Genomic DNA, 24,992 nt, shown 5'->3' on the forward strand with positions numbered 1-24,992 from the left:
GTGTCAAAATCTTCTCAAAACTATCATAAAACAGTGTCTCAGTCATCAGGCAGTGAATTCATAACCATTTCATGTAGGAACTTTCTGTGAGGGAGCTTTTAGAGGTGGACGTCTGGTTCCTATCACCACCACTGTGAACAGTTCTGACTCGGTAAGTTTCTCTAGAACAGAGCGTTTCACACCAAACCACTTTAACCAGTTAATTCTGCTGAAGTTCAGGAAAATTGGTGGAGTTTCCCTTTAAGAATGGTGATAATGTCATGCTATGGTGTAACTTTTCACTGTGTGACTCTAGTCTGATTTTCGGGTTCTTGGGGAATGTGCAGGACGGACCTTGCAGGATGAACTCCATTAACCTCTCTGCTCTCCACAGGGACGACGCGCACCCCGGACTGGCTGCGATCCTTGCCCTGTCTCCGTGGAGACCAGCTCCTGCGCCAGGAGAGGAGTCTGGACAGGGTGCAGGTCCAGGTCCTCCAGGAATGCCTCCGTAAGTGGTTGCCACGGCGACCGCCAGCGTTTCACTCTTAAATATTCACACGACATCCTCAGTGGCTCTGAGGTGGAGAAGACCAGCCACGTTCCTTCAGTCTCACGTAATTAGGTCCTGCCTGGGTGCTCAGTCGAAGCTGCGCTCCGTAAGATTGTTTACTTAAATCTGAATGAAGTGTCGTTACTGCGGGAGGAGAATAAAAACAGGCTGGTGTGTGGTGAGAGTGCGCATTTAAAAGTCAGAGGTGTCGCATCAGACGTCTTCCGCACCGCATCATCCATCGTTGCGTTAACGTTGCTCACACAGACTCAAGAAGAAGGTCTGGCTCGATGTTCAGGTCTCAAATGATGTCAGAATCAACATTATGCTGATGAACATTAGAGATGTACCGATACCACTTTTTCCTTCCGATGCCGATACCTGATCCTTTGTTATCGGCCGATACCAAGTACCGATACCAGTACTAACTCTGTCTAACCTAACTTACCTAGAAGTCCTGATATTTATGCGATTATATTTTAGAATATTTTATTTTGGTAAAATCTGTGTTCTGTGTCACAAATAAAACACTCAGCCTGGCTAGATGGCTGTATTTATTTAGTATTTACTATTACGTAATTAGTAATGAGACCTGTGGTGTTTATACATCAGCACACAGCAGCTTCTCTGGCTCAAAAACAGAGCTGAATGTTGTTTCCCATCCAAATTTCTCGAGTCGTTTGTCTTGTATGTGTGTCTTGGTTACTCGCGCTGCGTCTCTGAGTGTCAGTTGAGTAAATATCACCGTATCAGCGACTGTCATTGTTTTTTCTGGCTTGGTTGAAGTGACGGGCCGCGAGACCCCACTGCTGAGTGACACAGCTGACTGACGGAAGTACACCGCAGGCAGGGCTAGTGGCCCAGCTAGCGGGCTGCTACTTTGGCTACTAGCCGAATCAAATAAATAAAAACATCAAATTGAAGCAAACTAAAACCTAAAATGGTGATAAATAAAACGATAATTGTGTTTCTATACACCCTTAACATCTGTGTTACTCTTAAAAGCTGTATTTGATTTGAACGAGAGGGCTTCTTTAGTAAATACGGCGCGCTGCAGCCGGGCTTCAACCTGGCGTACGCTGTTGCCATCTAGTGGATATATACTGCACTGCAGCAGCAGCCAGGTTTAAAATGATGAAACCTGAATATTGTTTTTAAGGGTGATTTTGAGAAAGATTGTTTGTGTACTCTTTCAGCAATACCAGTTTGGCTATATTAAGTTGTTCTCATAGCTTTCAAAGCAGTGAAAACACCTTTTACGCGGATACTTACTCTTCAAATGTGCCTCAAATTGATACTCAATGTGCAAATATGGGTAAAATGTCACTATAGTTTAAAGATTTTCTTGCTTTTTCTATTTATAATGTTTTTCATCACCATTTCCATGTGTAATATAATCAATACTTCATGTGCTATTCCGGTAAAATGTCCTTATAGTCTAAATATGTGTTGCTTTTTTATTTAGAATTGTTTATATTGTTAATTTTTGTGAGAGTTTATGTGAAGGATAGAGTTTATATTTTTGTTTATATTTTTTAATATATATATTGTCTATACACTTTCAAATAACAAACTGTAACCTTGTTAAGTAATTAACGATTAGTGGGACTAAAAAAGGATTATCTTATCTTATAATTTGGGAATTGATGCACATCTCAGCATTTTTCTCATCTGTAATTACTGGATTATATTCAAATATTTGTAGACAAGCATTAATTTGACATTGAGGCATCTCAGTGTGTCTTATTATGGTGTTCAGTGATGTATATCTACATCTCTTAAACATATATCTGGATGTTCCCCTTTCTGTGGTCAGGGCGAAGACAGCAGGCCCAGAAACCTGCAGCAGTGCCTCTGAATGACCTGAAGGTTCTGCTAAACCTGGCCAGAGAACAGTACCTGAACATGCAGAACTCCACGCTGCCCAAAGCGTCCGAGTGCGATTCCACCAAGAAGGACAACCACACTTCTGTTACTCAGAGTGAGCGTTTAAATTAGAGAACAGATAGTTCTGGTTCTAAAATCCATGGACATTTTCCTCTGCACACAGTAGCGGAACCATTAGCACCAGAAAACAGGAGCTGAATGATATTTTAGCAAGTGAAAATGTCTTAATGTGTCTAATATTTCTCATTATGAGATCACTGTAAGAAGATTGCAGGATTATTTCACTTCTTTGTTGATGTTTTTTTTGACTTTTTTAAAGTAATTTTGTCAATAAATCATCTCCACTATTTCTCAAAACAAGTAAAATGATCTGCTAATGGAATAAAACACTTTCGCTTGATTAAAATCACTTTAAAAATGTTAAAAATCTCCAGTAATAAGTTCAATAATCTTGTAATATTCTCTCAACAATCTCATAGTGAGAAATATTAGACATATTCTTCGGTTCTATTACTGACGGGTCCGGTTTTATGTTTATTTTTATTATTTGTTAGTTTGTTTTTTATGTTTTTATTATTGAACAGTAAAGAGACACAGACCTTTACAGTGCTTGGCAACCGTAGCCTACTGTTAAAGAGTTGTATTGCTTGGCGGACGAACTGTGTGTTGTAATAATTATTAATAATATATGAAGTTATTTATTGAACATTGATGTATTTCGGGTTTGGAAGGTCAGAAAACCATAATAACTCACAGCCTACAGGGGATTTCTGCTGTGATCTGTTTATAGATGGACATTTATAAGCAGGTTATTGGAGGATAACAGCAGCTGTGTTCATAACAGTAACTCGTCTCACTCGCTGTGTTTCTCTCCAGCAGTCGTCAAGCCTGTGATCCACTCAGAATGGCCTGAGAGGAGCGTCCTGAGGAACCATGAGAACATGCAGAAGATTCGGCACAGGTCGAGGTCAGCGTCCGTCATTTACCCCTCATTACCCATAACTACAGCAATTCCACAACAGGTTATCATTAATAATAATAATGTTTATTTATATAGCACCTGTCATACATTAAAAATACAGCTCAGAGTGCTTCACAATACAAAGTAAAAACAACAGAGGAAGAAGAAAAAAAGATAATAATACAAAAACAAAATATAATAAACAAGCAATGAATAGCAGAAAATGGATATATTAATAAATGCAGTTCAAAAGCACAACAAAGGTAAAAAATAAAAGAAAAAAACAATAAAAATGCAGCTAACAAGAACATAAAAGTAATAGTAATATTACAGTAAAAACAAAGGAAACAACAAAAGAAAAACAAGTTAAACGCTGAAGTAAAGAATTAATATTTGTACTAAAATGTGCGCCATATTTTGATAAACATTTTATAAACATTTTACTGTATAGGATAAAAATAGACACTGTGCCAGGAAACTGTGAGCTGTACTCCTCAAAGTGAATATCTGAAATTTTGAATTTGCAAAACAAAACAGTATAAAATCCTAATTTGACTGTGAATGTCATCATAATTGTTATATCTCGTTAACAGCTGGCATTGTGCTTTACTTTATTTTGTACCTTATCTAGCATTGTTGATTGTATTGTTAATGTTTTATGTCATTTTATGAGTGTTTTTGTCGTTTTGTACCTGCCCAGGGACTACAGTTAAAAATGAACAAAACTGGCGCATTTACAGAAATGTTTAATGTTGTGCATAAATATAAATAAAATAAATTAAAATAAACTTAATAACATTCAAAATGTAATCCCAAAAATTCAGATGTGTGTTGCTAGATGTTCATCCAATGTACAGCTGTACAAAATTTCACCAATGCAGACCAATCAAAACACGTTCTGTGGCATTTAAAGATAAAATTTCTATTATTTATTTTATTTTTATATTATATTATTTTATTATATTAATATAAACTGTATTACTCCATTAAATGTCATCAGTTGCTGGAATTTTTTTTGCCCCTTACATTTTTATCGGCCATAAAAAGTTCCATATCGGTCAGGCGCAGTGATCTGGTGCGAATGTTTTATCAGTAATCATCTCCGTCCACCCTCTGCAGGTCCAGCCTGTTCACCAGTGGCTCCTCGGAGTCTCTGATGGGTCCTAAAGATGGTCAGAAGAGCAGCTGTGCACAGCTGGACGCGAGAGAGCTCCTCAAACACTTCACTCCCGATGGTCTGCCTGCAGGAGAGCTGCAGCCCCTGCCTGTGATCAGAGGGTACCAACCAATCACACGCACTCTCAGACCTCCAAACTTAGTCAGAACTGTTCACAGTGGTGGTGATGGGAACCAGACGTCCACCTCTAAAAGCTCCTTCACAGAAAGTTCCTACATGAAATGGTTATGAATTCACTGCCTGATGACTGAGACACTGTTTTAGGATAGTTTAGAGAACTTAAACTCCATTCATGGTGGAGGGATACATGCAGGGCGCTGTGAGGCAAAATAGTCCCCAAAGAAAACTTATTATTCCAGATTTTCCACTATTTTCCATCATCAACATTCCATATACACTCAGAAGACTCGTGTAGGTTCACTGGTGGTTCTGGATAGTAAATAAAATGTCTATATTTGTGTTGTAGTCATGGCGACCCCTGGTTCCTATCAGCACCACTGTAAAGACATCTGAACCATTTCACACCAAACCACTCTGAATCTCTCTGTTTACATCTCACACACTGAATTATGGGGGAATTTTGGAAAAATCCTGTTTAACCTAAACATGAAACTGAATCCAAACTGAATCTCAGACTCTTTAGTGCCGTTAAACTGAAAATTGATATTTATCAGCCGAATTTTTAACTGTAGACCAGTTTGGAGGAATCATCTAAATGAAGATCTCCTGAAGATGGTGCTTCAAGGGTTCTTTGGTAAAGAAAATGGTTCTGTATAGAACCATGAACACTCACAGAACCCTTTCCCTGCTTAAAGGGGTCTTTGCATTATGAAAGCGTTCTTCAGATTGATGAATAATGTGCTGTAGATGGTTCTATATCGAACCTTTTTTGAAAATGGTTCTATATAGCTCCCAAAAGGGTTCTTTTATTGTTATGGTGTCAAGGTTGTAACAATAGAAGAACCCTTTTTAGGTTCTGTGTGGAACATTTTTGAATATGGTTCTATATAGCACCCAAAAAGGTTCTTCTATTGTTACAGTGTCAAGCTTGTTACAATAGAAGAACCTTTTTGGGTGCTATATGGAACCTTTTTGAAAATTGGTTCTATATAGCACCCAAAAAGATTGTTCTATTGTTATGGTGTCAAGCTTGTTACAATAGAAGAACCTTTTTGGGTTCTATATGGAACCTTTTTGAAAATGGTTCTATATAGCTCCCAAAAAGGTTCTTCTATTGTTACAGTGTCAAGTTTGTAACAATAGAAGAACCTTTTTGGGTTCTATATGGAACCTTTTTGAAAATGGTTCTATATAGCTCCCAAAAGGGTTCTTCTATTGTTATGGTGTCAAGCTTGTTACAGTAGAAGAACCTTTTTTGGGTGCTATATGGAACCTTTTTGAAAATGGTTCTATATAGAACCCAAAAAGGTTCTTCTGTTGTTACAGTGTCAGGCTTGAAAACATAGATCTGTCCACAGCACGTTCCTCATCAATCTGAAGAACACTTTCACGATGCAAAGAGCCCTTTAGTCAAGCAAAGGGTTCTCTGAGTGTTCATGGTTCTATACAGAATCATTTCCTATACCAAAGAACCCTCAAAGCACCATCTTTTTAAAGAGTGTAAGCTACAGAACTGCAGGCTGGTGGTTTGATGTGTCACGCCACAGGAAGTGCGTACAGACTTCTCTTTTGGCTTCACCACAATAAAGGAAGAAACAGAATTAGGAACTTGAGGTTGATGAAAACAGAATACGTAGAATCGGTTCCAGAGAATTAAAGCTTAACGGTCAGTCCTGCTCTGTAAATACACAGTCAGTCAGACAGTAGGCATGGGTCACTCTCCATCCGCAGGGGGAAACCGTGTCACAAAGATTCAGGGCTTAAAAAGATGCTTAAAATATCAGGCTCAGCTCCAAAAGTCAGTATGTACATTTACACAGGTGACCTGAGATTAAATAACACTTTTCTCTTATGATTCTCTGATTTTTCTCTTTTATTCTGTTTCATATTCGCTCCTCACATAAACAATTTTCAAACCATTTTTAATATAAAACAATATTTTTAAGAGGTTTAACTTAGGAATTTTTATAAAATAGAGTCATGTTTACTTTTTATATCTTTAACGTTTTACTACATTTAAAAAAAAATATGTATTTTATTGTAAAAATTAATTTGTCTCAGAGATTTCGGTCTCTGCTGTTATCAGGACTCTTATTTTACATTTTAACACAGTATTTTCAGCTCTATTAAACTGCCTCTTTGGGTCGAGGCTCATCAGAGAGGAAGCAGCTCAAGGCCTGAGAAGGCGAGTCACACTCGCTCACTATATTTCATTCATTTATTAATAGTTTTGTTTATCAGGCAGCTCATAACGTCTATGTGCCACCGGTGTTTTGTGCTTTAATGGCTGGATAATAAAAATAATGCCATATTATGTTTTTATTACTGATTTTAAACAGTTGCACAAGGTCACCTGATCAGCCAACGAGTCAGCCAGGTTACAAAAACCTCAGTTTTAACCAGAAAGTCACTGGAGTCACCGTCACTGGTGTTACACCATATTCATACAACACCACTGACTGTAAAACATTCAGCTCCTTTCTGCATATATGATAATAGGAGATGTTAATGGACGTATTAACCCTCTATCGCATGATGTTGCCTCAGGGCAACAAACTCATTTAACTCCCTTTACAATGACATGATACGTATATACTGATCATGAAATGGTTAATACTTAAGGGAACAGATTGAACAAACCAATAAAATTGCGTACCTGGTCACTTTTGGACATTTTGAAACTTTTTTGGGGCGGTACAGCTTTTGGTCGACACGTTACTGCACCAGCCAGATCTCCCTCAGAAAAAAAACATAATTTTCACCAGTTAAAAAAACGATTCACACCTATTAAAATTAATTTACTTTATATTCACTACCATATAAGCAATATGTAGAAATGGTTGAAATATGTTTGTCGCCTAGAAGCAACATTGTGGAACGGATTTAGCTAGTCGTAAACAAAGCAGCCACATGAGTGAACATAGAAAACATATAACATATAAAGCATATAAAATAGGTTTGGGGTTTTTATTTGTTTAGGAAATTGGAAAGGACATTTGATCCTTTTTCGTATTTTAAAAAAGTGTAGCTTTTCATTTTTATTTCATAAAAAAATTCTTGACACTGCTTCAAGGCAACATACCTTAAAAAGATCCATTCACACATTATTATTATTAATTTTTTGTTTATTTTAATAATCAGGTCTCTTTAATGCGAAAAAGTGAATGAAACACTTTTTAAACATTGCTCTCACATTGCATGCAATGGAGGGTTAAGATTATTTAGTTTTGGGATGAAAGAAATTGATTTTTTTAAAATTGTATCCACCTGAATTCCCACTCCAAATGGAGAACGACCCACATGCGTTACTTTCGGCAGAGTGAATGTTAGAGTAGTGCATTAAAGTTTGAACAATGCTTCTGCAGTTCCTCTCAGGCAGATGGCTCGGCGATAGGAAACATGGCGCGGCTACGCTAATCTGTTCTCGCTGTAGTCGGAGGCGCGAGCGCTCGGCCAGCTCTAAAAACCAGCGACGCCAGGAAAGTTAATGCCTCCATCTGGCTGCCTGCGCAGACACTCCTCTACACTTTTACGGCCGCTCTGTTCGTCTGGGTTCCATTGTGACGTTTCCTGGCCGCGGCGACGGCTTAATTAAAATTCCTTGTGGTTCCTACATCTTAATTCATGCGCTGAAACTTAATTACTGTCTCATTGAGATGTTAATGCTCCAGTTGCTTATGATGACTGATTGTGTTTAAGGACTAAGCGTGTTTGTTAATTGCTGCTGATGTGGTCTGTTCAGCTGAATGGGACGCCTTATTGTTTATTGTTGTTGTTTTGTAGAGAGAACGCGTTCCAGCTGTCTTCAGAGCTCACTCCCCGAAAAGTGACCAAGCTCCCGTTCACACAGGCGGCCAGCAGCCACTACCACGGCATCGAGTGAGTGCAGATCTCCACCTCTCAGCGATTCGGTTCAGTTATGATTCTATTAGAAACAATATAGTGCATCATGCAGTCTCACATTCCAGCGCAGTTTGATTGATTCAGAGTATTTACAGTTATTTTTAAAATACATTAAATACACAAGAGTAGGAGCTGTGTACACAAAGATAGGGCTGGGATAGAATGCAAAAACAATAAATTGGTACAAAATGATTTATAAATGTTGATATTTTTTGTTATTTAAAACCTTTAATGCTCTGTGCTGAAGCAGAGTCTCGAGCCCCCTCATTGCCATTTGAAAATACTGCATCTGAACTCTGTCCTCCACCAGAGGGCAGCGAGTTTCTAATCTGTTTAGTCCAGTGAATGAAAAACCACTGCAGCCGTCTAAAGGCTACCACACACTGTCTACTGTAAAAAGACTGCTGCGGCCGTCTAAAGGCTACCACACACTGTCTACTGTAAAAAGACTGCTGTGGCCGTCTAAAGGCTACCACACACTGTCTACTGTAAAAAGACTGCTGCGGCCATCTAAAGGCTACCACACACTGTCTACGGTAAAAAGACTGCTGTGGCCGTCTAAAGGCTACCACACACTGTCTACTGTAAAAAGATTACTGCGGCCATCTAAAGGCTACCACACACTGTCTACTGTAAAAAGATTACTGCGGCCATCTAAAGGCTACCACACACTGTCTACTGTAAAAAGACTACTGTGGCCGTCTAAAGGCTACCACACACTGTCTACTGTAAAAAGATTACTGCGGCCGTCTAAAGGCTACCACACACTGTCTACTGTAAAAAGACTACTGTAGCCATCTAAAGGCTACCACACACTGTCTACTGTAAAAAGACTACTGTAGCCGTCTAAAGGCTACCACACACTGTCTACTGTAAAAAGACTGCTGCGGCCGTCTAAAGGCTACCACACACTGTCTACTGTAAAAAGACTACTGTAGCCATCTAAAGGCTACCACACACTGTCTACTGTAAAAAGACTGCTGCGGCCGTCTAAAGGCTACCACACACTGTCTACTGTAAAAAGACTACTGTAGCCATCTAAAGGCTACCACACACTGTCTACTGTAAAAAGTCTACTGTGGCCGTCTAAAGGCTACCACACACTGTCTACTGTAAAAAGACTACTGTGGCCGTCTAAAGGCTACCACACACTGTCTACTGTAAAAAGACTACTGTGGCCGTCTAAAGGCTACCACACACTGTCTACTGTAAAAAGTCTACTGTGGCCGTCTAAAGGCTACCACACACTGTCTACGGTAAAAAGACTGCTGTGGCCGTCTTAAGGCTACCACACACTGTCTTTTGTAAAAAGACTACTGCAGCCATCTAAAGACTACCACACACCTTCTAAAGACCACCACACACTGTCTTAGGACTGCTGCAGCCATCTAAAGGCTACCACACACCATCTAAACACTACTGCTGTTGTCAAAATGCTACCACACACAGTCTAAAGACTACTACAGCCGTCTAATGACTACCACACACCTTCTAAAGACCACTGCACACTGTCTTAGGACTGCTGCAGCCATCTAAAGACTACCACACACCTTCTAAAGACCACGGCGTACTGTCTTAAGACCGTTGCAGCCCTCTAAAGGCTACCGCCCACTGTCTAAAGACCTTTGCAGCTGTCTAAAGGCTACCACACACTGTCTAAAGACTACCACATACTGTCTAAAGACTATTGCAGCTATTTTATTTTATAAGCTATTTTATTTAATAAGTTTTCTTTGGGGACTATTTTGCCTCACAACACCCTACATATTATGTATCCCTCCACCATGAATGGAGTTTAATGCCAAAATCGCCTCAAAACTATCGTAAAACAGTGTCTCAGTCATCAGGCAGTGAATTCATAACCATTTCATGTAGGAACTTTCTTTTAGAGGTGGACATAAAGGCAATATTTTTAATGTTGCAATACAAATTATCAAATTTGACTGAGACGCCCAACTGTAGTGAAGAGACCTGAAAATGTAACATGTAACTGTTCAACTAAAATTAAGAAAGAAAAAAGAAAAAAATGTATAAATGCATACTTTGAAGTACTTATATTAAGTGCTGTTATATTCAGTTTAATAATTTAATTCAGAAATGCATCCAGTCGAATCACTATGACGACACATTGCTGCACATTTACGGCCCTGTAGTGTGTCCTTTTATCAGCTCCACTGTGGGTCCAGCTTGCTGCGGGTGTGTATGCTTCTCTAATCTGCCGTCTGTGTCTGTGTGTGTCCGGCAGGTTTTGTCTGGACGAGCGGAAGGCTCTGGAGAGGGATCGGGGTTTTGTCCGGCTGCAGTCGCGGCTGATCCGCTTCGAGACCCAGACGACGTGCTGTAAGGAGCCGTGCCCGCTGCCGCTGGCACTGAGTCCGGCGCCCACGCCCTCGCCCGCCGCGCCCTCTGAGGACGGAGAGAGTCTGCAGAGCGATCCACCGCAACTCAAACGCCGCTCACGAGAAACAGACACGCACACCCACCAGCACAAGAGGTCAGAGCGTCCTGCATTCATCGCTTTAAAACTTAAAGTGTAACGTTTACATGCTGATCATCCAGATACAGTCCTTAATAACGTCCTGCAGTGTCAGAAACCACTTAAGTCTAATAGAGATCACTGAACAGCTCCACATGGTATGAGGTGAGTGATGATTTAGACAACGTAGTTAGCGCCATGCTAATTGGTGGGGGGTAAGCTTCCATTACTTTCATGCAGATGCATTAAGAGTCTCAAAAACACTGGTAATCAGTAAAAGCAGTAAAATAAAAAAAAATAGTAAAACATCAGTTAAGATTATAACAGTTGATTAATCAGTTATTAATAACAAATAAAAGTGAAATAAGACTAAATTGAAAATTTAATTGCCACGGAGCAGGGGTCGCCAACGTGCAGCTCCGGAGCCACATGTGGCTCTTTTACTGTCCTGTTGCTCCACAGCTGAATCAGATTAGTAGGTAAAAATAAAATAATCCTCCTTTACAGTAAAATAAAGCTCTGCTGATCGTTCAACACAGTTTAACAATAAATGGTCTTAAACTCTGGAGTTAATGTAGAACTGCTGATTCACCCTTTAACCCTGAAGATCAGCACAGACTGCTGGTCACCATAGCAACACAGACAACAGTCTCGTCTAGCTAGTAGCTAACGAAATGACAAAGAGAGAGATTTAAGATGAGCATCGATAATTTAGAGACAAATGGACTTATTTGTGTTTAGAATCACTCCAGCTGGTTTCCTGATACGTTTTATCTGCAACGAGAAACTGACAAACACTAAAAAATGACAAAGCTGAAGTCGCTTCTCATTCATGAGATGTAATCAGAGAGATTCAGAGTGGTTTGGTGTGAAATGGTTCAGATGTCTTTACAGTGGTGGTGATAGGAACCAGGGGTCGCCATGACTACAACACAAATATAGACATTTTATTTACTATCCAGAACCACCAGTGAACCTACACGAGTCTTCTGAGTTTATATGGAATGTTGATGATGGAAAATAGTGGAAAATCTGAAATAATCAGTTTTCTTTGGGGACTATTTTGCCTCACAGCGCCCTGCATGTATCCCTCCACCATGAATGGAGTTTAAGTTCTCTAAACTATCATAAAACAGTGTCTCAGTCATCAGGCAGTGAATTCATAACCATTTCATGTAGGAACTTTCTTTTAGAGGTGGACGTCTGGTTCCTATCACCACCACTGTGAACAGTTCTGGGCATTTCACACCAAACCACTCTGAATGACTCAGTTTACATCTTAACCATTTAATTATGCAGACAGTTTTGAAAACAGTTGGTGGAATTACTCTTCTCAGTGGTCTTCTGTGTCAAGGCTGTAACCAAACAGGGAGGAAAACTCAGAGTTCTTGGTTGATTTGTTTATAAACGTCAGCTTTCCTTCTTTACCAAACTGCTTCATTACCGAGATCAGAAACGGTGAATAAAGTTAAATAAATAAGTAAATCTATTAAAGCTTAGTTAAAATAATTCTCTTTCTGATCTGATATCTGGTTCTGTAGCTGGTCTCTGTTTTCCTAAAGTCATTAATGGTAATGCATGTGATTGGATAAACGGTGCAGGACTGCAACTGAAACCGCGCTGGTTCTGAAAAGGTTCATCTCCTTCCTTCATATTCCACCAGCGTCTCCTCACCAGACCCTCAGTGACCCTCACCGGCCGTTCCACTGACCTCTCCAGGCGTGTGGAGAAGATTTTCTCCACCCTGTTCCATACCGACCTCATTAAGATTCACCATGCGGTGCTCCTGATCAAATCAAATACAGATCCGTGTTTGATGACTTTATCAGACAGACTGGAATGAACTGCAGATTAAAAATTCACTGCTCTGAAAATGAGCAGCGCTGCAGTGAATATCAATCTCTGCGTGTGGGTGATGAAATATTGTAGGGCTCTCAGAAATGTAGCTAGTCTTATCACACCTGTAACGAACACCAGGGGTTCTCAACCTTTCCACCCCAAAGCCCACCTGTCTAGACCTACAAAGCCTAGTGGCCCACAGGAAAACTAAAATCAGCTCTTTAAATACAATTTTATTTTTCTTTTCTTAAATGCTGACACTGAAAAACCTGAAAATTAGGGCCTGAAAAAGATCAGGATGGCCATTTTTCGTTGTCAGTAGGTTCGCAAAATTTTCAAGTATGTTAAAAAACATAATACATGTTGAACACATGGTTGTATTGATGTTAAAAAGGAGGGAAAACAATAGAAATATATGAGGTAGATGTGGACTTTCCCATGAGTAGTTATGTGGTCTCGGGATGTTAGTTTTGAGGGTTTTTGTGATTCATTTGAAATAAACCAAACTCCACTCACTGGGCTTTTGGATTAGTGTTGTCACAATAAGCAATAATGATGAATCTTACTTGATATCTGCTTCTTTGTCATTGTTCTAGCAGTGAGTTCAAGCACTCACGTCGATGAGTTGAAATCGCTGTTACTGTATGTCTGTTTTTAAGAGCAGCTGGTGCTGAGAGTCTGTAAAGAGTCAGTCGTTAAAACAGTCGTTATGCTGACTGTACGGCGCCGTCGTGCCTCCAGAAGAGATGAACTCCCTCATCTGATTGCAGAGCACGTTTCCATCAGCAGCGAACCGAACAGGGCTCGGTTTGAAGCGGACCGAGACCTGCAGGGTTTTACTGGACCAGTTCAGCTGTTTGCTGCAGACCCAATCCCATGACTGGTTCGCTGTCTGCAGCGCGAGCCTGCGGCTGCACCGTCTCAGACTGATGACGTTTAATTAGCCACTACTGTGACAATTTTATTTGTACAACTTTATTAATATTTATATCAGTTATAATGTAAAAATGTTTCATTCTTAGAGTTTTAATTATAAGGTCAATCTTTTTTCCACCAATGTTTTTATGACTCACAGTGACGTTACCGGCCCATTACGAATTACTTCCTCCCACAGACCACTAGCGGGTGCTTCACGGCCCACTGGTGGTCCGCGGCCCATAGGTTAGAATCTCTTACGTGCTTTTTGTGTGTTCCGGTGTTGTTTTGATGTGTTTGTGGTGTTGTTCTCCGTCAGGTTGGTGAAGTCTGAGAGCAGCGAGTCTGTGGGTTCACACTGCAGTGTGGGCAGCGTTACTCACCCCGCAGTAAAGGCTCTGCGGCAGCAGGCTGGACGCTCCCTGTCCACCTCCAGTCCAGCTACACGTACGCACAGCCGAACGCATGCCGGTCAGAAGCACAGCCAGGCTGAGCCCCGCCCACAGGCCGAGACCCGCCCACAAGCCGAGTCCCGCTCACAGAAACACAACCGGGTGAGAACACAAACAGCACCTATCAAATCATTTATCAAACTTTATTTGATTAATCAGTTCTTATACTTCACGTTTGGATCATAAGAACATTATAGAGCTTTTTAAATGAAACAGTAGAAGCCATATCGCCCCCTACACTTCCTGTAGTGTATTACAGTCTGTCAGAGTGACTTTGTGGATCATATGAACATTATAGAGCTTTTTAAATGAAACAGTAGAAGCCATATCGCCCCCTACGCTTCCTGTAGTGTATTACAGTCTGTCAGAGTGACTGTGTGGATCATATGAACATTATAGAGGCTTTTTAAATGAAACAGTAGAAGCCATATCGCCCCCTACACTTCCTGTAGTGTATTACAGTCTGTCAGAGTGACTGTGTGAATCATATGGACATTATAGAGGCTTTTTAAATGAAACAGTAGAAGCCATATCGCCCCCTACACTTCCTGTAGTGTATTACAGTCTGTCAGAGTGACTGTGTGAATCATATGGACATTATAGAGCTTCTCTGTATTATAAGGCCTCATTGTCGGAGGCTGTTTTCTTGCTTTGACGTTCTCTGAAAGTCTAAATTGAGATTTATCTGTTAGAGCTGTCTGCGTGGGGAGGTGGTTAGGTGGTTTAACTCAGCCACACATTTGGTTCTGTAATTAGTCACTGAGGCTGAACTGTGGAAAATATTAAACATTTCTGAGAACAAACAATTCAAGCATGAGATTCAGGTTTTAGTCACTGTAAAGAAGCGTTACGCTGTGTTTTCCACTGAGAGTGCAGATCCTTATCGTCCAGGTGCTGAATATCTTCCACACGGTGCTGTTATTACGCCGTAGCGAGGCTCGTCTCCTGGAGCAGGACTAAGATGGCGTGATTGAAATTCTGTGCTGGTTTTTTTCAGATGCTGAAGGAGGTGGTTTTGAAGACGCTGAAGCATCATGGGATTTCCATTGAGCACGAGTGTTTCGAGGCCTGCAGTCGGAGGCTTTTCGACGTCTCTAAGCTTTATCTGAAGGTATCGGTCGCAGTCACTCGGACGTCCACTAGAGCAGACGTTCTCAAACGTTCTACAGTTTCCACACCTCATCGGACATTAAACCTCCTACTGTGGATCTCCTTCAGCTCCATACACGACACATTCAGAACATACAAGGAAGACGTTAAATAGTAAAATTGATATCCAGAATTCATTTGCAATAAAAATTAGTATCCAAAATTCACCGTATTTCAGAAGTGGAGCTCAAATCTTGAGACAGGTATCTGAGTGTTATGCTAAACATTAAACAGGTTTAAATTAAAAGAAAAAATGTGCTTACCAGACCTACCTGTGAACTGAGGGGTGTGGCCATATATTCTAATGACTTTGTGTGATTGACAGCTCTCAGTCTAACACTTGCAGCCTGCTAAAGCACTGAAACACAGCTAAACACGATAGCATGAGTGAAGCTGAGTAATGTGAAACAGGATCTAGGTTGGTGGTTAGCTTTCGCGTGGTGGTTAGCTTTCGCGTGGTGGTTAGCTTTCTCTCTAAGTTTCTCTGACTCAAACACAGAGAGACTGAACACAGTTTTGTTAAAGCTTTAAAGCTGTGTGGGCGGGGCAAATCGCATCAGCCTTGTGATTGGTGAGGACGTTGCCTACTTAAAGCACTACCCAAGATTAGGACTGTGCAGTTTACATCAAAAGAGGAGAATTTTGGAAAAATACATCAGCCATTTAGTGGAAATTGGAAAACAGTAAAATGTATTTTGTGGCTCACATGAGCAAAATTAACCTACTTAGAAAGAAAACAGTTTTAGGTTTTTGAAATGTTAAATAAAACATTTAAAAATGACCTTTTGGCAAATAGTTTGTAATATTTTAAAGCACAGTCTATAAGTTATTGTTGCATTTAAAATAATATATATTATTATTATTATTGTTTTTAATGTTGATTCCAAACTTTCAAAGTAGTGCCATGAATTATTAACACTACTAATGTTGAACACTGTTAACATGCCAACGCTCACTCTGGTCCACGTCTCTCCGTTTATGTTTAGAAAGTGTTTATCCAGATATACGTTTTCAGTTCTGCTGTTTGGCAAACAATATTCTAACTTCCACTGTTTTCAGTGAATTTAGCTCTTTGTTTAAATTAGCAGGTTATACTGTACCTGCATTTGAATGAAGGAGATTGTATTAAGAAAAACAGACGTGTTAATTAAGCTGTAAAGATATGAATGTTTTTCTGTGTTTATTCCAATTATGAAAAGTGATTTTAGCGTTTTGCTGCCCCCCCCAGCTGTGATTAGACTCTCATTTAGAGCTGTGACTGTTTATTAACTGTGTTTTTCTGGAACAGGATCTGAAAACCTCTCGAGGTCTGCATGAGGAAATGAAGAAAGCAGCGGGCAGGAACGCTAAACAGGTAAGCAACCCCCCCACCCCCAAAACAACACGCCCTCTACATGCCAAACTGGTAAACTACTCCCCCACCACCGCTAAATAGGTAAACAACCCCACTCCCACGTTAAACAGGAGGTGTGCAGTGAATGAGGAGGGTAACGGTGATGGGGAGGGGCGCACACCTCCATCGCTGCATCCCTCCTCCATCGCTGCATCCCTCCTCCATCGCTGCATCCCTCCTCCATCGCTGCACCCCTCTCCATCACGGCACCAGTCCTCCTTCGCTGCACCCCTACTCCATCGCTGCATCCCTCCTCCATCGCTGCATCCCTCCTCCTTCGCTGCACCCCTACTCCATCACTGCACCCTCCTCCATCTATGCACCCCTCCTTCATCACTGCACCCTCCTCCATCTATGCACCCCTCCTTCATCACTGCACCCCTCCTCCATCACTGCACCCCTCCTCCATCACTGCACCCCTCCTCCATCACTGCACCCCTCCTCCATCAATGCACCCCTCCTTCATCACTGCACCCCTCCTCCATCAATGCACCCCTCCTCCATCACTGCACCCCTCCTCCATCTATGCACCCCTCCTCCATCTATGCACCCCTCCTCCATCACTGTACCCTCCTCCATCACTGCACCAGTCCTCCATCACTGCACCCCTCCTCCATCACTGCACCAGTCCTCCATCAATGCACCCCTCCTCCATCACTGCACCCCTCCTCCATCACTGCACCCCTCCTCCATCTATGCACCCCTCCTCCATCACTGCACCCCTCCTCCATCACTGCACCCCTCCTCCATCTATGCACCCCTCCTCCATCACTGCACAGCACTGGTTGTCGGTGGGTTTAATATGTGTAACAGCAATAAATAAACTCAAAATAAAAAACGAACTTGGCTTCCTTTTCTTTGTCATATAAAAATAATTATATATGGACCTTTGTGAATATCTAATATTACAAAAGCATCAAAACTGATCACTTTTTTCAATCAATTTCTAATTTTAAGGATTATATAAACATTTTTATGGATACATGTACCTGTTTCTCTGTTTTTTTATAATTATTATTTTTGTGTTATATATATATATATATTACTGCATATTGTAATATACAGTAAAATACAAATATTTTAGTGCAGTAACCCATAATCACCAAAACACTCTGCTCTTCATCACATATCAGTCTGGAATATCGACCTGATCTAAACATCTGTCTGATGATTCTTTTTAACAAATGTCTGATATTTATTTGATTCTGATATGATTGTGTTGTAATTTGCTAGTTGACGTATTGAGCGCTCACTCTGTGGACTGTTGCTGCTGTGAATGAGTTTGTGCTGTAACTGTTTGTGCTCTGTAGGTCATCGACTGGGTTGTGGAGAGAAACTCTAAGTGACCCTAAGAACACAGAAGATCTGAAGAGGGTTTAAATCCTGAGTGCTCCTCAGTTCCTCTTCAATAACAGCACCAGAGGAGGTTCTGTTATAAACGTCCCACGTTTGTTCTGTGTGTTTATCTTTATATGTTCTAATATGCTGACTTTTGATATCAGTATGCATTAAAGTTTATTTTAATTTTTTTTTATGAAAAGCTCTTTTTTTCATCCACACACTAATGATTCTCATCGTTAGTTAAAGATTTAAACTAAACATCTGTTTCTGGCAGCAGAACTTATGTTGACTTTTTAATTTCAAAACAATGACATTTTTATTGCCCTTTTGATTCACACTGAGATTTTGACATCCGGTTCCCGTCGCCACCACTGTGAACTAGATTTTTTAATTTTTATTTTTATGGGTTTTCATAGGGTTACAATAATAATCATGGTTCACCAAACCAGTCCTTACAGAACTCACATTCAACTCCACACAGAATGGGCCCTGGTCACCCGGCCGGGGAATCGAACCCAGACCCTTCTTGCTGTGAGGCGCCACCTTAAGTTTAAAAAAAGAGAAAAGAGAGATTTTGACTTACAACACAGGTCACATCACTTTGTCCAAGTGTAGCCACAGAGGTGTCCAAATCTTCTAGAATTTAGAGGATTTTTGATGCATATCATACGATAATTTTTCCAGATAAGGTAACTTTGTGAGCTGCTTCTTCACTGAGGTTCACCTCAGTCTTAGACCAGAGCAGTAATATACACTTTTTGGCTGGGTAGGTAAGAACGGTTAATCTGTAGGAAAAAAGGAAGGAAGAAAGAAATGAAGGAAACAAAGAAAGACGAAATACTGGGAGAAGGAAAAGACGGAAGAAGGAGGTAGAAAGGAAAGAAAAGAGAAGAGAAGAAAAACGATAAAGGAAACTGTGGAAAATAGAAAGGAAGAAAAAGAAAAAAGGGAGGAATAGAGAAAGAAAAGAAGCAAGGATGGAAAGAAAGAAACAAGAACAAGAAAGAAAAGTTAAAGAAAATGAAGGAATGAATTAATTTAAAATAAATTTAAGTTCATGGAGAATAAATAAGAAAGTTAAGTAAAATATCTGAAGCTGAAGTGAGAAACAGTTTAACAGTCTGAACATTCAGAGCTTCCAGCTGCATCAACATAAAAGAATATTAGAACATAATATTAGAATATGATAACATGCGAATATGGGTGCAGTCTGGTCTGTCAGTGCTTAGAATCCAGTTTCAGTCTCTCTCAGACATGCTGGATGTTGTAAGAGGTTCCACTGCGGTTCTGCTGTCAGGGTTTCAGCACTGATGTGAGGTTCTCACAGTAAAGGTCAGGGCAGGCGGGCTCGGCGCAGGCTGGGGGTCTCCTGGCAGCTCCGGTGGGCACATTCCATCCCCACAGAGGCGTATTGTTCTCTCTCCCCGCTGGGCGCCCGGAGGGGTGATGGGAAACGGGGAGTCACACCACACGCTGGCAGCCCGAACGACCCTCAGAGACAGAGTGACCTCACTGAGACAGACTCCAAACCGGACGACTGTTTAAAATAAACACTTCATTGTCATAATTACTCAAATAAACTCGATTAAAAACAAATCGGCCATTAATATTCACCTGATTAATGAAACGTTTATGAACACATTTGTCCAGCAAATCACTGTGGAGTGTCTGGAAGCCTCTGTGTGCTTCACTATTGTTCCCTTAAGCCCATTTTGATTGTGTGGCCTTTTTTAAGCTCTGATTAAGTAGTTAATTAAGGCTAGGTATTTAAAGGGCCCACGTCCTCCATTTCTCTTGTATTTTACTTTTGCCCTCCGAGCTCTACTAATAACGTTTTCCTGCCTCTCTTTACTCCTTACAATTGAACAGGCTATTACTCTACCCTTAAGACTGATATATGTAAATGAGCTCTACTCTTATTGGCTGTGCCTCATTCCAGGCTGTTGATCCCCGCTTTGCAGCTCTAACAGCTTCCACTCTTCTGGGAAGCTTCTACAAGATGTTGGAGAGAGTCTGTGGGAATTTCTGCCCATTCATCCAGAAGAGCATTTGTGAGGTCAGACACTGATGTTGGACGAGAGGGGCTGGCTCACAATCTCCGTTCTAGTTCATCCCAAAGGTGTTTGATGGGGTTGAGGTCAGGGCTCTGTGAGGGTCAGTCAAGTTCTTCCACACCAAACTCGCCCAGTCCGGCCTTTATGGAGCTGCTTTGTGCCCTGGGGCTCAGTCATGCTGGAACAGGAAAGGTTCTTCCCCAAACTGTTCCCACAAAGATGTACAACTGTCCAGAATGTCTTGGTGCTGAAGCATTAAGATTCCCTTCACTGGAACTAAGGGTTCACCAAAGCCAGACTCGTCCATCAGACTGACAGATAGAGAAGCTGATTGGTCACTCCACAGAATACGTTTCCACTGCTCCAGAGTCCAGTGGTGGCGCTTTACACCACTCTATCCGATGCTCGGCATTGTGCTGGGTGATGTAAGGCCTGCATGCAGCTGCTCAGCCATGGAAACCGTTTCTGTGCTGATGTTGCTGCCAGAGGAGGTTTGAACTCTGCAGTTATTGATCAGCAGAGCGTTGGAGACTTTTATGCTCTGTGCTCCTCAGAACTCGGCGACCCGCTCTGTAACTTTACGTGGTCTGACTCTTCGTGTCTGAGTGGCTGTGATTCCTAAACTCTTCCACTTTTCAATAATACACTCACAGCTGATCGTGGAAAATTTAGGAGGGAAGAAATTTCTCAAACTGACTTGCTGTAATGGTGGCCTCCTATTACAGCATCACGCTGGAATCCAGTGAGCTCTTCAGACCCGTTCTTTCACTAATGTGTGTAAAGGCAGACTGCATGGCTAGGTGCTTGATTCTATACACCTGTTAGCAATGGGTTTATCATTGCTGTCCAAAAGATTCCCAGATATCTCCAAATTAGTAACTTTACAGAAGAGGGCAAAACCATCTTCACTTTCAATGTAAGTTAATGACGAGATTTAATTCAAAGCAGTTTTGGAGCATTTCTATTGGTCCGTTCATCATGAATTGTTCACACAGTGTGAAGGGCCACTGCTGAGCTCCAACTATGCAGAAAAACAAAAATTGCAACAAATTGAGATGCTTTTCTATTTGGACAGTGACGATACACAGTAGACCAGAAATGCCCCCTCAGTGGTGGCGTACGGATTTATGGTTGTATCTGTTTTTCTCTGTGGAACAGAACAGCGCTGTGCTCTGCGTCTCAGAACCTGATACAGCTCGATTTGCTGCTTCAGGGACCTCGTTTACACGGCCGCTCTGCCTCCTATTCACAGAGCACAATGAGGGGTTCAGAAATCCGACACTGCGCCACAGAAAGCTGATCTCTGTGCGGTTCCCCTGGGCCTCCGCTGACCCGGCCAGAGGCGTGTAAGAGCCTGTCTGGTCCTCAGGAATGCGGCAGCGACAGTTTACAGCGGGACAAAGGCGTCACACAGAGGCCCCAAACCCAAAACTGTCCAGCAGCTCTCTGGGAGCGACCTGCCCACTGACTCCTCACTGACCATCCTCATTCATATCATTTACATTTAGATTTACAGCATTTAGCAGAGGCTCTTATCCAGAGCGACTGACAGACAGTGCTTTGTTGTCACTCAGAGCAAGTATCTCTGCTAGTTACCAAGAGGTTAGAGAGAAATCCAGCCCTGTTGCCCATGTTGAGCCCCAGAGCAAAGGAACAGAGTTAAACAATACGTTTAAGTACTTAACTCAGCGCTCATTTAAGTGTTACATAAAGAGACGTGTCTTCAGTCATTTGAAGAGACTCTGCTGTTCGGACAGCCGGTCTGAGTTCGTTCCACCACCTGGACTCCAGGACAGAGAAATATCACAGGCACACAGTATTACGATATTATTGATATTGCGATTAATTCCATCTCGATACTCTTTTCTGACTGTGCGATGGTTCATTTGTTTTTTAGTTGTTTTCTTTGCTGATTTATTATTTTGTTTGTTGTTTTTATTATAATTTTTATGGTCTATTTATCGGTACTATTTATTTATTCTTATTACTAATGTGCCTAATGGCTTTAATTGATTGATTTGTTAATCTTAGCTGTCCTAAAGTTTCGTATTCTTTCATTCTTGTTTACAGCTTTTATAAGAATTTTTGGCCTTATTTATTTTCTGCGCTATACTCGCTATATTTCTCCATTAAAAACAATGGTTTCAAATTTATAGACGCTGCGCGAGTCGACACGGTGCGTCCTGCGGGCGACAGCCTTTAGAGGGTAGGACTACAGTCGTGTGCAATACTTTAGGCGCCCCGAGCTAATTCCATTTTGTTCTGCACATTTCAATTCTCAGTTAATGTTCATGTATAAAAATATAAAACATTTATATATAAAAATATCACTGCTGTTGGAAGAAAGCCTTGTATCTCCATTTTTGCCATAATTTGGAAATACCTGTTCCCCTTTACATTGTGTGTAAATTTCATGATGAATGGACCAAAAGAAATGATCCAGAATGACTTGTAAAAAACTCTGGTTCCATTGACTTTCATTAAAAGTAAAGTATGTTTTTTCCTTCTCCTGTAAAGTCACCATTTTGGAGATACGAGGTTTTGTTCCAACAACAGCGATATAAAAGAAAATGTGCCCTCTTTTTTTACACAGACCACGTTTTATGTCTTTTTTTCCCCACATGAAAACATGTTGAACTCTGCAGTTTGAGGAGCTGTGGTTGGTATGTAATAGTGCTGAAGTTGAATAGTAGACTTACTTTCATGCATAACTGCAGCATGTATGTAGCATTATTAGCATTTTGACTCCATAACAACCTCATAATTTAGAGGATCTGAATACATTACAGGGGGAAACTGGACGCAGGACAAAAGGTATCATGTTTGGAGTGTTTATTCACCCCAGAGTGAGACGGCAGCCGTTTATAATGACAACACTGTTCACTTTCCCCATAGAGATAAACAGCGCAGACCTACACTGCCTTATAATGTATGATTAACGTGTTTACATGCACTTGAGTAATCAGATAATGGGGAAACTCCAGGTCTACAAGAATCAGACAGTAATCAGATTTCTGCTTTACAACCAGCCAATAAACTCACAGAAGAAGACGAGACGTAAAACTCAAACTTCATGAGTGGCTTTTTTTTGCACCACTTTACCTGAAGATATGAACAAACATCGTCTAGAAGATGAAGAATATTTAAATCCTTTATTTCCTGTTTGGTTTCAGCGCCGCTCCAACAGTGTTTTGCTGCGTCTCTCGACATCCACCGTCTGATCTTGCTCATGCTCAGACTGAGAAATCCGAAAGAAATCAGAGTAAGAGTTTACATGCACTGAGAAATCTGATTACTGAGCTAAAATCCAGCCTCTTTATCAGATTTCTTGGTCCCACTTTATATTAAGTGTCTATAATAACTGTGTAGTTAGTTGAACAACATATGCAACAACAATGTGACCACTAATGATTTAGTCACTGTTACAGATTACAGAATTACACCTTATGTAATTACACGTGTAATTTCCTCCAAAGCAGCGTCTACATTACCACTCCATTATTACACAGTACCTACATAAGAACTACACAGGAACTGTCCACTTACTTTACAGTGTAACTAACACTGCACTACAGAAGATGCACATGTGTAATTACATGAGGCAAAACTGAAGTTGATACACATGTAATTACATAGGCTGTACTTCTGTAATCCATCTGTAACACTGACTAAATCATCAGTAGTTACAGTGCTGTTGCATAGGTTATTCATGTGTAACTACATAGTTGTTAGATACACAATATAAAGTGGGACCGATTTCTTAATCGGATTTCTAGATTGGAGTACGGTGTTTACATGACCATTTGAATAATCGGATAACTGCAGAAGTCTGATTCTGATCGGATTATTGAGTGCATGTAAACACACTCGGTGATTTGCTGACACAATTTGTCCATTCCAACTTTCACAAACCTCGAAAAAACTATCGTGTCTCGTTCAGATGCCCTGGAGGACAGCAAGGTTTGTGCTGTAGCGTCCAGCCTTTATATTTAGTTTACATGCTGATATCTATCAGTGACCATCTGAGTACAGGTTGGTGATAAACACAGCAGACAGGAAGTAAATGCAGGAACCAAAAGCCACATTTTAGCCCTGTCTCTCTGTGATAAAGAGCTCGGCGTGTGGTCGACGACTGTGCTGTCGTTTCTGTGTTACAGCAGATGTTTCTGAAGCTCTGCATTGATTTTTTTCTCTCTTTGGACGTGAAGGCCGTGTGAACGTGATGGACAGCATGTGGACACGCCCCTTTGATGAGTGTTCAGAATGTCCTTGTTGACCACTTACCCCAAAAGAACAGGAGGAACAAAGCTCAACACTCTGGAATTAAAGTCCCATTCGCTGCATTTCTCTGGTGTTTTCCCTCTGAGCTCCACAGATCATGTTTATGTAGTTTTATGTACCAAAACCTACTAAATTATTTCTACATGTTCATTTTCTAAACTCTCTTTATTCTTATTATTGTTTCTGTGCCTTTAAGACTGATATATGTAAATGAGCTCTGTTCTTATTGGCTGTGCCACATTGAGAAAGCAGTCTGGACTGAAACACTGTATAACTTCAGTATGAACAAGTGGAGCTAAACTGCTGTAGCTGAATGGTGGAGCTAAACTGCTGTAGCTGAATGGTGGAGCTAAACTGCTGTAGCTGAATGGTGGAGCTAAACTACTGTAGGCTGAGTGGGTGGAGCTAAACTGCTGTAGACTGAGTGGGTGGAGCTAAACTGCTGTAGACTGAGTGGGCGTGTTTATGGTCTGTGTGTGTTGTAAACAGTACATTTCAAACCTTTAACAATG

At 40.9% G+C, this 24,992-nt stretch overlaps 1 protein-coding gene across 1 annotated transcript in view; it reads left to right on the forward strand.

Moving 5' to 3' along the window:
• Positions 1 to 18,403, forward strand: part of LOC118825599 (MDM2 binding protein) — a 40,516-nt gene extending 22,113 nt beyond the window's left edge. Inside the window, exons 13-22 of the mRNA XM_036596282.1 lie at positions 374 to 490; positions 2,349 to 2,513; positions 3,299 to 3,386; positions 4,500 to 4,658; positions 8,461 to 8,556; positions 10,826 to 11,074; positions 14,130 to 14,364; positions 15,260 to 15,373; positions 16,700 to 16,765; positions 18,115 to 18,403. Coding sequence (XP_036452175.1) covers positions 374 to 490; positions 2,349 to 2,513; positions 3,299 to 3,386; positions 4,500 to 4,658; positions 8,461 to 8,556; positions 10,826 to 11,074; positions 14,130 to 14,364; positions 15,260 to 15,373; positions 16,700 to 16,765; positions 18,115 to 18,150 — 1,325 coding nt within the window. The 3' untranslated portion in view covers positions 18,151 to 18,403. The remainder of the gene's footprint in view (positions 1 to 373; positions 491 to 2,348; positions 2,514 to 3,298; positions 3,387 to 4,499; positions 4,659 to 8,460; positions 8,557 to 10,825; positions 11,075 to 14,129; positions 14,365 to 15,259; positions 15,374 to 16,699; positions 16,766 to 18,114) is intronic.
• Positions 18,404 to 24,992: the final 6,589 nt, after the last annotated feature.

This window comes from Colossoma macropomum, unplaced genomic scaffold (genome assembly GCF_904425465.1).
Source record: "Colossoma macropomum unplaced genomic scaffold, Colossoma_macropomum, whole genome shotgun sequence".
NCBI lineage: Eukaryota > Metazoa > Chordata > Actinopteri > Characiformes > Serrasalmidae > Colossoma > Colossoma macropomum.